Source organism: Dicentrarchus labrax, unplaced genomic scaffold (genome assembly GCF_905237075.1).
Source record: "Dicentrarchus labrax unplaced genomic scaffold, dlabrax2021, whole genome shotgun sequence".
Taxonomy (NCBI): Eukaryota; Metazoa; Chordata; class Actinopteri; family Moronidae; genus Dicentrarchus; species Dicentrarchus labrax.
The window spans coordinates 12,953,967-12,970,052 of NW_026136712.1; the positions used below are offsets into that span (position 1 = coordinate 12,953,967).

The window sequence follows — 16,086 nt, forward strand, 5'->3', positions numbered from 1 at the left end:
AGAAACATACAAAGAAGAGGGAAGCTGAAGGTCCAACCAAGAACTTGCATCCACTGATCAATTGTACATGTATGCATGTATCATAAATCTGTAATGCACATATGATCACATGCATATTAGTAATACACAAGCATGCTTTCCTAGCAGACTGTCTCATGTGTCTGGTTCGCAGTAAAATAAAAACACAAATCTAGAGTCAATATTGGTTTACGCCATAGAAATTATACCTAACAAATGACTGAATATGCTGCAACAAAAAGACTGATAAGCAGTATTTTATGTACTCTCTGTTGTACATATATTCCACTTTCACTTTTCTCCCTCTTCTAAATCACTTTCTATTTTCCATTTTGAGTGATAAAAACAGTTTGCTTTCTCTCTGTCATAAATATGGAGAAACAAAACTAGGTGGCATGACAGATAAATGGTATAGCCTTGCTAATGCAGACAAATAGGTTGTCAAAGGCATTAGAAAGGATTGGATTTGTTTCTTCAATAAATTTAATCCAAGTAATTGACAACATTTTAGTTATGCCTGCCACATTATGCGTCCAAGTCCACTATGGGTATATTTACAGTAGCTAACTGTATTTATTCTGTCGGACATTCAGGGTGTGAGTGACTGCCTGAGTGGAACAAAAGGAAAAAATAAAAAGGAAAGAGAACTGCAGAAAAAAATCTGTTTCTTTTAAGTAAGATCAAAGAAGGATCTTGCAAGAGCCCCTTCTTTTACACCTACCATTAAAATGCGTATCATACCAAAGATGTCATATGAGACAGCATTTACACCAAGGTTAATACATGAGGAGAAGGCCATTTTATAAGACTGCTATCACTATTCAAAGTTTTGTCTGACCGCATTAAGGACAGTTGCTCCATATGTGCTCCCTAGTTGGATCTGCATGTAAGCATTTCTTTCTATTTGTGTAGTTTGATTGTGTGGATCAGAGAATCAGCTGCATCTAATGCAGCCAAAGCATTTCTGATCCCTCTGTCCCTCGGTGGTTTGGGTAATTATAGATCTTCAGTTCATTTTAGGTGCATTTGCACAACGATTTTCCTGTGTTTCATCACTCTAAGAACACAGTCTGTCAGGCTGGAAAAAAAAGCAGCTTCAATGAAAATGACCCCAAGGTTAGTGATTGGAAGGAAGGGCAAAGAGAGGAAACGTCAATGCTGAGAAAGAAACCGAATGCTTCACACACACACACACGCACACACACACACACACACACACACACACACACACACACAAACAGACAAACCCCATCCCACTCACCTGCAGTGTCTGTGAACCCCAGCCACGGTTTCAATGATGGAGCACTCTCCCTCATTTAGACAAAAGGCCAGGTCCTTGTCTTCCACACATGGCTTGAAGACCTCTGAACGTAGACTAGGAAGTGTGGGGGCCACGGCTATATACAGAAAAAGACAGAGAGACAGATTTAGTTACAACTGAACAGAAAAGCTTGAAATAAAGGTAGTTTCTCTCATTCTTTCAACTTTGCATTTTAAATCAAAGCGTTTTCCATTTCTTTAATTTCTTTGAAGTGCTACTACACATGGCATGCCGTTATACTTCTAAAAATACAGTTGATTCCAGAAACCCTGGATAGCCCTAGGAACAACTTTATTAATTACTTACTGAGTAAAATTTGCATTTTTGGCATAAAGATTTTAACTTCGACCTGACGTAATAGAGAAACCTAAGTGGTGTAATGCATTTTATTGACCGCAATAACATGCTTTTGTTTACTTATTGTTATCAGTATTGTTCTGCTTTTGGTGGATGCATTGCATTTGTTTCTTTTAATAAACATATGTACTGCACTCCTGATGTCTGTTTTGTTGTTTGTTTCAAATGAAGTAGTGTAACCACAATTCCTTAGTGAATTTCCTTTTCTGCTGCTTTAGTAAAGACAGTTGGAAAACAAACAAAAAAACAAAAATATGTTTGACTATGTAGAGGCAAAACAGAGAGAGGAGATTTGCCCAGTGATGTAGCTTTAATTCTCCTCTTCTATTCTGACCCTGAACTGCTCTCACATAAAGAGCATGGCTGCCATGTACAAGTACTGCAATGCAGGGTTCTCCACCCTGTGAAATATGCACAGCTGTCAGGCATGTGGTCATAGCAACATATAAATATTGTGAGCTAGCATGTCCAACCACAGGCTAGGGTATGCAGATATTCCATCAACATCATTAATACGCTAGGACACACATGTTGGCATACATAGATACAAACAGACAGGTATACAATAAAACACTCAGAAGCTCTTTCACTCCATCATTTAGTCAAGCATTGAAAATTGGACTCACTGGTATTATGCTCAATACCTTGCCAATACAATTGGATAAGATATCTGATTCTGTTTTCATCCAATGTTAGGCAGACAGACACACCATTTAAATTCACACATGCACACTCACACACCATATTCTCCTAATTGTCATCCCGTGACTATTTCTATCATCCTTTTTTGTATGAGTCTGCTACATCTTTGTTGCCCAGTTTTGCTTTGTGTGCCGCACTTCTGCTGGCCAACAGCTCTAGTGACCAATCACATGCAGAGGAATAAAAACTCGGTAATCCATTTGTTGTGCCCCAGTGTCCAGTTCAATCTGTGTTTTGTTTATGGCCATTGGTCGATAAATCCGGGGGCTCTTGATGTAAGGCCCAAGAGATGATGAGGAATCAGAGGGAACACAAAAAGAGATATGTGGCGCTCTTGGGGACAACCAAGACTCCACTCTGTCAGAGTAAAAACTTTGGAAGATATAATTTAACCCACTTACTGTAGTGGCTCATATTCAATATTTTCAGATGCGTTTTGGGTCTCTTTCATTAAATTTATGTAGGGGGATGTATTAAGGATGTATAAAGGGAAAGAAAAGTAAAGCATTTACGTTCTGTATCTGTTGCATATCTTGCTTTTGGATTTCCAGTTAGAACAATTTTTAGATCAGATCACTGTGGTGCATATGAAAGTAGGTCTCGAACCAAAGCTGACTCTTTCACTCTCTAGGCTTTAAAAGACACCGGATTACATCTTGTATTATTAATTCCGCAAATTCCCACAGTGGATTGTTCAAAAGGTTATCTATTCCAAGATGCAACTTTAATAATAGAAAATAGAACATAACGTCCCCCTGTGGTACGCACGTCCCTGGCAATAATTGTCATGGCGTTTAAAGTCCCTTGTATCTTTTATTCAGACAGCAGCAGTGACCACATGTGAAGAACGTTTGATATACAGACAACTCCCGCAATGTTAGGTCAGTGGTTTAGGCTTAAACACATGGAGCAGAGCTTTTTTTGATAAAAGACCAAATTGATTTTGTGCTGTGAGCCTAGTCATTGATGTATTTACATTAGAAAAAGCCAAGTTCATGCAGATAACAAACACCCTTTTAGTACCTGCGTCGCGAGTAATCTTATCAGTTAAAACATTTCAAAAACTTTATTTTTTCACTTGTCACCTTACACTTCTATTGTTACTATATTATTCTCTGAATAAAAAGTGGTTCAAGTGCAGCATCATTTCATTTGTCACATGTTGTTGACAGAGCAGAAGGGTAGGATGTGAGCTACACAAGGTCACTGTGGTACCAATGACACAACACTCTGGGAATCAATGATGATGTATGATGTCTCCATATATTTTTTTTCACGAGGGACAAAACTCCCACAAAACTGCAAAGCACATTATAGCAGCAGCTTTTGTATATTGGCTATATTTTCCAGTTTCACACCCAGAGAGAGGTCGGCTGATGTTAGTGTCTTAAATTAAACATATTATGGAATACATCAAATGTGCACCAGTTTCTAGAATAGCAGATCTTTGAAATGTCCTGTTATTTCTAATATTGCGCCTATACCAGTACCCAATGAATCGTTTGACCTATAAAACTTGTGAAAGTAAACACACACATTCCAGCACACTCTCTATTTTCTTAAGATGGAATAAAAAGGCCTCTCAGTCTCTCGCCTGTCACTCTACAAAATAAAGGCACTGCTATTCTTCACCAGGCACAAGGTCTACAAACAAACAACCTGTACTGATTACATCTAAAAAAAATCTGCAAAAAACCCCCCCTCTTAAGTCTTAAAGGATTACCTCCACTCTTTTAGCCCTGTTGGCCACATCAAGGAACAAGTCATCTTTAGATATGTTTGGCCTTCAGCAATACAGGCTGTCAATTTCTTATGGGTTCCCTTTTCATCACAGTGACAGGCAAGAAATGGTAAAAAAAAAAAATCTGCAGCATAGCGAAAATAAGTCGGCCACTTTTGAACAAGCACCTGTCAAGCAGGATCCTGTTGAAATGCTAAGTTCTTTAAATATCCCCCCAGTCAGAAATAGAGCAAGTTCATAAAGCAATTAGTCAGTTTCTTGAATGTACCAAAGCAGAATCACAATTTGGATGTTTTGATGTGATATTTTATGTGTTGTCATCTCTTCACTATCAAAGTGATAGACTGACCCTGAATAGATCAGTGTAAACCCTGCAACTGATCAAAACAGTCAAACTAATTAAAAACATATTTTTTCACTTTTTTTTTATGTCAAACCAGAACGGAAATCATATCTAACTTATTTTTTAAAATATATCTTCATCTTCATTACTGAGGTGATAGCTGAAAAATGATATGTCCCTTGCTTTTAGTCATTATTAACATGTAGTGTCATGACTAATTAGGACAAACATACAAGTGGCCATTAGGTTTATTTATCAACATTTTTAACTGAGTATTTTTACAAAATGAAACCCCCCCAATGCAAGCAAGCCTCTAGAAAACTCTATGAAACTCAGACTGCTAGGTTCCTGTAAAAAAAAAAAAAAAAAGTGTGGAATATGTGCTAATAAATGGCAGCTGCAGTGGGAGCGTGATTCATCCTGGACTCTTTGAAATCATTTTCACGTCTCTCACTCTCCCCGTTGCACAAAGGCAATCCAGATTGCAGATTCCCTTGGTAACTTTCAAGGAATCTACTGGCTGGGGATCACAGATTCAGATGATGCTTGAGAGATCAGAGTTATCTGAGAGGAATACCAAGGCAAGTACTTCTTCTCAGTCACTAGTATGGAATTTGCCTTCAATCAATATCTTTAGAAAGTCCAATAGCTTGAATTAAATACAGGATTTATTCTATTTTGAAATGTACCTTTACTTCTGATGGGGAAATATGTATTACATGCAGATTTGTCATTGGAACATAAAGGTAACATGTAAGCTGAATGTAAAGCTGAACGTATGCTAACATTGTTATCACTGAAGACCCACAAGGGAGGTCACAGTATATCTTTATTATGAATGTATACAGATATGGCCAATCAAAGTGCCCTAAAAGGGGGCCAATGACTGCCGCCATATGGTGCTGCATGGATCTGAGTTTTGTGCTAAATATTGAGACGTGTTCAATCTTTGTTAAATTTTGATCTTTTGGTATTATATAACAAACTCCTCTTTAAAACATGACATAGCCATGGCTGTAACAGTTTTCAGGCAGGCAGGATTGTTATATCATCTCTCCTTTATGACCTGTGATTATCTTAAATGGAGTAAATGATAAATGCTCCATTTATGATGGTCTGCTACTGTTATTGTCAGTGGCACATGTTACCTCAGTTTCATAGTCCCACTTTCACGCTTTAGCTCCAATGCCTGATTACTTTCAGCTGGTAATTATAGTGCAACTGAAAGCGGTGGTTATATCGCAATTTTTTGCAGCCACAATTTAAATCCAATTTTAAAATCTTACGTTTGGCTTTCGTAAAGTAAAAAAAAAAATTTAAATTGTTCTTTGGAAGACTGCATGTTCTCTATATACTCTGCACACGTCATATACATGCAGTTGGATGCATACAGACAGTGTCTTACCGTAGACAGAGCATCCTTGGCACAGACAACACAAGAGACAATTCCATTTACAACTGTAGCATTTTCCTTCTATGGCTTCCTTCTAATGTGCTCATTAGTGTTCTTGTGCTGAGCTTCATCCCCCAGGAGACTGTGGTTGGGAGAGAACTGCCTGTGTTTACTGCAGCGCACATCAAAGAAGGCCTTACTACGTAAAGGGAAAGTCCTAAGAGAGCCTGCTGATTGCTTACCCATCATGCACTGCTGCCTTTTGGACAGACCCATATTCAGGGAAATATATAGTGCAGTGGGTATGGACAGCACATTGGGCCCAACAATGCTATCTGTCACAATGGTTTTGAAATTACTTTAAATTTTGAGCTTTTTTATTCTCTGAAGCAACACTTAAACTGCTGCAGGAGGAAGGGAAAAAAACCTTTTAATTACTGGAATCCTTATCAGTAAGAAGAGGAAAAATAATCGTGTCTGTGGACCATGCTTCAAGTCGTGAAAAAAAAACCCAAAACATATTTATATGCACTCATACTGGTTGATACAGATTCACACCGTCCTTTTCATTTAAAAGTTCCAAAAAAGAGAAAACTATTACTAAGGTAACGATAATGCCCACAATGATACAAATCGTGCTTGATGAGTTTTTAAGTGCCACTGCGAAGCTCATTCTGACTGGCAAACAATATTTATGAGACCACCACTGCTATTACTTGTATTCAGCGATAAACTTGAAGTCAAAATTAAGAGACCCAAATACATGTTATTAATTCTTCTTTTTTTATAATTTGTTGGGGAGGCTTTTTTCACTTTCATTTTAAGGGGTAGCTGAAGATAGACTGGAAATGGGGGAGAGAGAGAGAGAGTTGGGAAAACATGCAGCAAAGGAATGGAACCCAGGCTGCTGCAGTAAGCTATCTCAGTACACGCTCTACCAGGTGAGCTACTGGAGCGCTCCAAAATTGATTCTTCTAAACATTTACAAGTACTTGCAGAGGTCAAAGTTACGTCACATACAGTAGGACAATATGATTTTTTTCAACAACATTTAAAGGTGGGTGGAATAGCTATACTGTATATGGCACCACCGTCAAGAAAAAGGTGGCTAATTTAGTTTTGCAATTTTTTAAAGCAAGCCAAGCAAATCTGGGTTATATGACGTATTTCTATGTAATTTTTTTTTTGGTTTGGATTTCAAGCACTGTGAGAAACTAAGCTAGCATTTTTGGTTGATCGTTAACTCTCATGAAAGTAATTTCTTGCGACAATGGCAGAACACATGCCATCTAAACAAAAAATAATGAAGAGCTACTGAGCAAAATGTAAGGACCTTCAAAGATAAAGGTGTAGGCAAATTATACAACAGAGGGTGGGAGAGTAAGAACTGTAAAGACTTATTTTAGCCTTGAATATCCAATACTTATGACAGCTATGGTCAATACTGTATGTATAAACATGTATAAACGATACAGCAGACACATGCACACACAAAAACATGCACATACATACTATACTGTATGCATGGTCATCAAGACGGCAAGCCCTGGGAGACCTTCTGTCCCTGACATGACACAAACAAATAGCAGTTGACCTGTGGGACAGTTGGTTAAAGGTGGCCGTCGCTGCCTGTAAGCAGGGTTAAAGAGCATGTGGCCTTGGTCGTCATGACAGCCCAGTGATGGGCATTCGGTAGGACATTTGTCACAGGTACTCTACTTGTCCTTCACTCTAGTCCAACTGGTGGTAGCCTTAAAGTGCCAAGCTGTGACATATATACTGCACTGATTACCCATTAAAACAAACAAGTTGATAGGGGACATTTTTTACCGCCTATTGGTTTTTGGTGGGTTTTCAAATGTTGGCAAAGGAAGTGGAAGGTATGATTTAATTTCCATTTTCAATGCAGGGTGCATTCAGGAGTTCAAAGTACTGTTTATCTTCCCAGTCGCTGAGACACCTTTGAGTCTAGTCATTATCTAATGGCATCATTATTAGGTGAACTAAAAAGGTTTTGAATGTGTTCACAGTGACAGGCCCAAAGCAGCAGGTTAATAAAGTAGAACCCAGAAGACATCAAACATGCATTGAACCTTAGGGGAACAATTCACCCCCTAATGAAAAGTTTTAATTATCTTCATTATCTCCTGACCCCATGTCAGCTGAATCTTGATTAAAGTTTGGATGACCACCATACAAACAAGGAATAAGCCACTGCCGTTCCAAACCCCCTACTTCTCCCAAACCAACAGATCATAAAGTGACCTTGAAATTTTTCTCTACAACCCACGCAACATAGTGCAAGTGTTTTGCAGCCAAAGAGACTGCACTGTAAGTCCAAAATTGCCTGTGCTGCGCTCCACCAGAAGGCTCAGCTTGCTTGTTGTCTGATGGTGTGCTATACCTCTGTTGGAGGTGCAATGTGTCTGCACTGTCAGAGACAACTTGCATATCCAATAGAATATAAATTTAGTGCATATAGAAAATCTGTCTTCTGCAGAGGGGCGAAGAGACATTAAAGCTTTTATTTTATCTTCACCAGAGCTTTAAGAAAATTACATTGGAAATTAATATGAATTATTCATGACCATCATTGACTTTATTACTTGATTACCTCTTATTGTATAGGCGTGAGTAATGCTTTGCTGTTTGATAGACCTTGAACCTAAAGCTGTTAAATCTACAGATGAAGTGCTACAAAAGTACCCTTGAAACAATACAAAGAACACAGAAGGATTGAGATTGATTGAAGTTCTCTAAAATTAACATGACTCATATTGTCAGGTTATTATCAGTACCACGAGCAATGTTTTTCTGGAGGTGCCTTGAGGGCCTTCAAAGATAATTTGCCTCCTCAGTTGCACATTTCTCTGACTCAGTGGTGGTGACGAAGCCACAATGCCAACAGACTTCAAATGTGGATCATAACAGTGGCGCTGTGACAGGAGGCAGCAGTGACTCCACTTCCTTTTGACCTGCAAATCTTCCTGTAGCAATTCCTTGGTTATCAAGGTCAAAATGTAATCTGTCCAATGTTACTGACTTCCTGTTTAATACTGGAATTAGTGGTGATGTTTATAAGAATGCTTAAACACATAACTATATTATTAGAGGCAATTTCTCCTGCGCTAATTTGTCTTCACAACTCATATGCAGTTATATGGAACTAGACAGATAATTTATCCTGATTCATTGATTGTAATTTGTGGTGTAATTATCATAATATACCACCAGGAGGGACAAAATGATGTTACTGCTTATGATCTCAGAAATGAAAACATGCAATTTGTGGTGCCTATTATTCCAGTGTTTTTGCCAGATTTCTTTTATTTTGTGACAGATTTGTATGTTTTGTCATTGGAGATGATCTATGTTACAGCAATATGTGTTGAACAACACATTAGCTAAATCACTATGTGTAGCCAATGAACATATATCCATTCACTCTGGGGGGGTCATAAAAGTTGTTAAGAATGGGGAGAGTGCCTCTACCTCATATTCAACAGTGGGTGATGTACTTTAATGCCATTATCTCCATTACTTACAGAGCAAATAACAGTGAATAACCAGCAACTGGAGAAATAAATCTGAATCTATCAAATGTATATTTAATGAGCGAGGTCGCTTTAGTGCTTTTGCCACAGCAATGACATTAAATTTAGATTTGGATTCCAGGAGAGGACACACGAGAAATGAGACACAAATTAAAGCTTGCTGGACTTTTGCTGAAATATACATACCTGTGGTGTTGCTTGAGGAAGGACTAAGTAATTAATTATTCATCACTGTTTACAAATGGAACACCATGAAAGAGGCTGTGAAAACACACACGCAAGTGTGCAAGAACGCATAACAGTAGTGAAGAGCATTCGTTGAGAAACAGAATAATAAATGAAATGCAGTGTGTACTGGAGGAGGTATGATGTATTTAGATACATGATGTCCATTCACATCCAAAAATATGCTTGGGTATTACCTGGTTGTGATTATTCATAAGAAAAAATTAGAAAGATACAGCCATAAAAACGCAATCTATTTCAGATTGAAAACAGATTAGAAATTCATAAAACTATATTACCAATTAAATAAACACCAATTTAGAGATCTGATTATGAGCTGTAATTGGTGTGTGTAACTGTGTGTGTGTGTGTGTGTGTGTGTGTGTGTGTGTGTCTACAGCATTGTGTCCATCAAAACATTTTATTTATTTCCATGAAAAGTCTTTTGTTCCGTGATTACAATTTATTAGCAACGGCAACAAGCCATTTATCAAATGTGGCATATTTGGCTTGCCTTTTAATGTGCATCTAACTGTTACCACACTGCTGATAGCACACTTGGTCCTGTCTTGGCAGTGCCTGTCTCCATCTGCCTTTTTTTCATTTAAGACTATATTTAAAAAGATGGCATAAAAATTTAATCCTGGGGGTTCTAGAGGATTATGCTTTGCCAGCAGAAACTGGCAGTGAGACTGAGGTGCAGTCGGTCGAATACCTAATTGTGTCTTCATTTACTTACTGTAACATCTTCATTGACATGACGGTTGAAAAAAGGAACAAAAAAAATAAATTCTGATTTCTTAATGCTGATGACTTGAGATGATGTGTCATCAGCGCTATGATCACCGCACAGTTGTGTTGGAATACTTTGCTAGGGAAAAAAAGCTTTTTAATTTTCCTTCCATGGGTATTCACCATGCTCCCTCTTTACTGTAGGCTTCACAAACATATTTGAATTGGAAATGACTCAAAATACTGTTTTATGCAGCCCTCATTTCTGGATAGGGTTTTGCCCATGCAAAGGGATGAAACAGTAAAACAGTAAAAGTTCGGAAGCCTGTATTGCTTTAACCATACTGTGAAAATCAATAAAGATTGACAAGTCATTTTGATCACATTATTGATGCTGTTTTTCTCTCTTTTTCTTTCTGTCTCTCTGTTGTTGGTTAAGCCAACAAGATGTAGGCAATTATTCACACCTGAGAGGAGAAGAGGACAGGAGGGACAGTGTGCAACGCGTGAAAACCTGACTAAAAAAGACAACCGAACGCCACTGGAGATCTTCATATCTTAAAGGCACAGCAGTCTTTTTTTTTTTTTTTTTTTTGGTCCTTCTTGCCTTTCCCACTTTTCCTGCCACTCTCTGTCCTCCTCACAGGAGCTCCGGGATGTTGCAGAAATGCAACATCAACATGCATCCCCACCTCAGCAGGAGAGGCCAGGAGTTGAATGATTAACCTACGTGGAGACCAGAGAGTGGCTTCCTGTCAGCGCGGTTGATTAAAATTCCTGGGACCAAGAATGCAGGGTGTGATGTACGACGAGCAGGTGGTGTGGGTTTAATATGCATGAGCGGACGGCTTCTGCATCTGCAGATTGGCATTCACTGAGCTTTGCCTGTCCGCTCCCTTGGTAGGTCTCTTGGCATATGGAGCTACTGAGGGCATACATGAGCATAGCAAGGGGGCTGGTCTTAGCACCCACTGATACAATTTAGTCTTTTTGTGACTCCTGAGATCAGCAGAGTGGCAGCTAGTTTCCTTTTGGTGGCTTCGGTCTGCTGAAAATAGCCAACATGAAGGTGGAGGAGGGCATTTTTCTTCTGTATATTTTATTGATTTTATACAAACAGCAGGAAACATCAAAAGGGAGGAGGATTAGAGGAGCCGGTGTAAAAATTGACTGAGATGGGGTTTAGGACTTAGGCTTACCGGAGGGAAGATGTGATTAGCCCCTACACTATCTCAACGGATGATTCTATTGATATGAAAAGCAAGCACAGTCCTACTCCAGAATTTGAAGAAGGGAAATGTGAGCTTAGCTATAGTGCTACCTTGCACTGTATTTGACACATAAACTGTGACTTGGAAAGATTTAGCTGTGTAAGTATTTCAGGCAGCTGTGTAGAGTTAGATTCATGGGGTTCTATGTTCGTGTGGGTGCATTGCAAAGTGGTATTTTTCAGTTTTCTTGGCCCAAGCTTGTTTGTTATTTCCGTGATTTGATGTGTGCTGCAGTGGGAGGAGAGGCGCTGTAGGTGGTGTGTCACTGGCAATCCAGCAGTGCACTGTAATTTCGATGTCGAGTTTGTCCACGTTTTGTGCCATCTGCCGCTCAACTGCAGGTCAACAGGGCACTAGACAAGCCACACCCATGTTCTGTTATATTTTCAATTCATCAAGTGGTGGAGGCACACACAAAGTCACACAAACCCCTTTTATTCATGTCTGTTACACTTTTCTTATACATTCTTCAACCAGCAACCACTTCAAGTTCAACATGGCAATAACGCCAAGAAGCGAAAATTGCTCGGGAGGAGGTCAAATGAGCCCAGTAGTAATTTTCTAGGGGGTCACTGGGGACAATAAACAATAGCGTGAAAACTGTACAGCCAGTGAGAGTTAAGACTTATTAATCTAGACACATAACTCAACAATACTCATGTATCTGATTGGATCAAATGAGTGAAAAAAAGAGTAATCAACAAAATAGAGTAATCAATAACTTTGGTTCAGTTTAACTGCTGCTGCTGACAAATATCTTATTGAGTATGTTGCTCAAAGTTAACTTCCAGGAATGTGAAAATTCTTCTGTATCTAGAAAACCAGACCAATTTACACATTAGGCTCAGATTTAGTTGTAAATTAAAAACAACTTTTTAAATATTCTGTTAAAACATTAAAAACAATTATATTTAATAGTGAGCACTATGCAGTTGTCTGCTTTGGGTAATAAAGACAAATATGTGTGCAATCAGTAAAACAGTAGAAACAGATATCCTCTGAACGGATCCTGTTGACAGCTCTCTGTTTCCCTTTAGGTGCAGAGCTAAAGTTAGCTAATGTCAGAGTTTGACAGAGTGACAGGACAAACGGCTGCTGAGTCACAAACATCTTGATAAAAGCTACTCAGATATTGATGTGTTCTTATCTACTACCATGAGCTGTTGGTCAGTATTCAACTACTATCGAGCTACAATGTGGTCTTTCTTTTGCTTCTTTTCTGCTATTTCTTGTTAGAAAGTGTTTTTCATGTGTACTCTGTGATATGAGTGATGAGCATTGCCAAAGCATGATTAAGCATGAAAAATCAAACCAGCTCCTGGATTTTGTATAACGGCCACGTAAAACTCTTTGTTCTTGTGCTCAACAAAACGTTTTATAACAGTGTTATAACTCTTCCTTAGAGTATATGTATAATCACAGAAACATGCAAAGTCATATTTTAGATATACTAAAAAGAGCTAGATATGTACAGATAAAAGAAAATGAATGTTAGGCTAATCTAATTCAGGCATTTGGAATAAACTATATCAAATAAAGCTATTTAGCTTGATAATTGTGTCTACATTAAGTACACCTGCAATGAGTCATTTAGAGACAAATCTGTAAACACAATGAATGTACTAATTGGATTACATTAATGATAACTAGCTTGGAAAAACTCACCGGGGGACAACGGTTAATCCCAATTATAAATCCCACTGACTGCGTCTCATGGACAAAGCAAAGCCCTGATGAGTTTAACTTTCCCTTAAACAAGGCAGATTTCCCCTGTCACCCCATTCCACTCAATACAGCCATCCATATTGTGGAGGTAGCTCTCTCTCTCACACACACATATGCACACAAAAAAAAACAGTCACAGCAAATTCGCCCTGGCATTATCACCCCAAAGCTCTACAAAAATAAACATAGGTAGAAGCACACAGCTACACACACACCCGCAAACGCCTGCTGCTCTCAATGGAGCAGTGGGAACAGGATTACATGCCTTTCAGACTGCTCACTCCCAGCAGAAAGACACAGCTCCAATCCAACCATGGTCACACACATGCAGAAACAAGAAAAAGGTTGTGGCTCTGCCTCCCTCAGGAATGAGCATGTCATCGGTATTACTTGACAAGAAGGAGAGAACACTGACATAACGGTGATAATTTGACAATTTTAAACGGATTTAGCAAGTAACGTTTGAGTGGGAAGGGAGCATTAAGTCACAAGTTGTATTAGTACGTACGGACCTACAAGGCTTTACCCTGAAGCAATGCCGCCAAACACATACTGTGCATAGTGCATAGAAATGCCGGACTGGCACTGACAATGCTCTGGGACTGGCAGCGTTGGCCCTGTCGCTGGATCAGTGAAATCCTGTTTAGCCACCCCCTGGCCTTCAGGGAGTGTCTGCCATCTAATTCTAGCCAAATCATGGCCTGTTTAACACCTCACCACCTGCTATGTTCCTCTGCATGTGTGTGTGGGAGAGTGTTCAGTGCTAAGCAGAGAAAAGTGTGATGACTGTAGGTATATTTTGACCACAGCCGTGACCTCATTCTGTAAGATGAAGCACGACTGCAGGAAACCCACAGACACACAGAAACTGTGTTTTACCTACACTCGTCATAAAGTTCATACATATTGAGCAGTGATAACAATGTAGTCTGTTAATTGGATGGCTTCAGAATGGCCAGCATAGGAATTTGATTTTAATGCAAGTCATCAGCACGAGTGCATGAAGTGATTAATGGTGATGATTTCACCTGTCACACAGGAGCTGTTAAAGCCCCTGTAAAACATATTGCTCCCCCCAAAATATTCTTCTCCATTCTCCTCTATGGCCTCCATCAGAGGACGTATGAAAACATTAAACCTGACGGACAGAAATGTTGTGCGTGAATGATGGTTGTGTTTTCAGAAAGTGCTTCTCTCCGGTGCATAGCATTCCCTAACAGACATATTAATCAAAGAAGTTTCGCTTAGAGCCATGCTGGGATGAATACAATACAGTCATTCCTCCACACATCAATGTTGCCTCTGCTTGAGGTGTCACATTCAATAAATGCCACAGGCAAATATATTTTACCAACTGGATGTTTGTCTCCAAATTACTGCAAAATACTTTCTCTTGAGGAGGGAATTCTGGCTTCATGGACAGTGTGAAATGTTGTGATTTTTCTTTTTTGTTGTTGTTTTGTTTTGTTTTGTTTTGTTTTGTTTGTGTGTCGCTGTTGAATTTGGCACATTAGGAAGATACTGCCGGTTGCTCAAAGCTGAGAACAGAAAACTCCCAAGCTGAAGCACAAGATAAAGTGCTTTGAGTAGCAAACAAACAGGGCTTCAGTGGAGAGTGGCAGGGGATGAATCAATGCAAGGAATGACGGAGAACTGCTGCGACAATTGCTCCTGACATTCACACTCACCCTAAACTATGACCACAGGAAGGAAAACTGCTTCGTCACAGCAAAAACAAATGGTACAGCAATGTGCTGCCATCATTTATAATTTTTACATTGTGATTCAAGCATTTACTTTCACACAAGAGAGAATTATGATGCCATTTATAAAAGCATTTTGACATCACAATGTAATCTATTAATAAAAATATAATGGTATAAGCAAAGTGTATTGCCATATTTTATTCACTGTGCTTTAACAGCCCACCCAACAAATAAATGATAATGTAAGCACTATTGTTTAATGGACTAGGTGTGGCCAACACAAATTCTTAATACCTAACAAAGGTTGCATCTGTTGCTTACTGTTACAAGATAAAATAAAACTGAAATGATCTCTGTGGGGAATCCGGATGTATCAGACATAAACACTATTAGGATACAGAAAAGGAAAAATGGTAAACTTTTAGTACATCATTAGAAAAGAGTGGATTGGACCAGAGCATATTATGTTGATATTATCGGTAGAACAATAATGCTAACACCGCAACGCTCAGGCTGAAAATGTCAATCTCACGATGTCACTCTTGACAAATAGGAAGGCAGCAGAGCTTAAGAAATGACAAATTGTGCAGCGCACCTTAATCCAGTCATACCACAACAGTGGCTGACATTGTTGCCCTCACTGCAGTATAAAATGGCAGCTCACTGATCTTCCCTTTGTATATCCAGGCCAACAAACACCATTGTCATGAAAAAAGACCCATTCAAAAATAAAGCTCCCGTAAATAAGCTGTCAAAACTGATGCTGATTTTGGTTAATGGTTAATGTAGCCTTTTTGACGTGGCAGGACGACTGCTCTGACACCCCAAACCAGCCTGTAGTCCTTATTCCTGACAGACGGGTGGGTGTTTTAGCCAAAATTGGGAACCTCTGTCAGAACCTCGGCTTGTCATGTTTACTATTTTCATTTCAGCAGAAGGAAAGGTCAACTACGACTCTACCATGCTCAGATTATGGGTATGGGTGTACACTGGCTGGG

At 39.1% G+C, this 16,086-nt stretch overlaps 2 protein-coding genes across 2 annotated transcripts in view; one reads left to right on the plus strand and one right to left on the minus strand.

The window, feature by feature from the left end:
• The window catches only part of nrg3b (neuregulin 3b), a 184,637-nt gene that overhangs the window by 90,200 nt on the left and 78,351 nt on the right, over nt 1–16,086 (minus strand). Inside the window, exon 2 of the mRNA XM_051418151.1 lies at nt 1,280–1,415. Within this exon, the coding sequence (XP_051274111.1) occupies nt 1,280–1,415 (136 nt within the window). The remainder of the gene's footprint in view (nt 1–1,279; nt 1,416–16,086) is intronic.
• gfra1b (gdnf family receptor alpha 1b) overlaps nt 1–16,086 on the plus strand; it is a 265,359-nt gene that overhangs the window by 72,267 nt on the left and 177,006 nt on the right. The gene's annotated exons all lie outside the window — the stretch shown is intronic.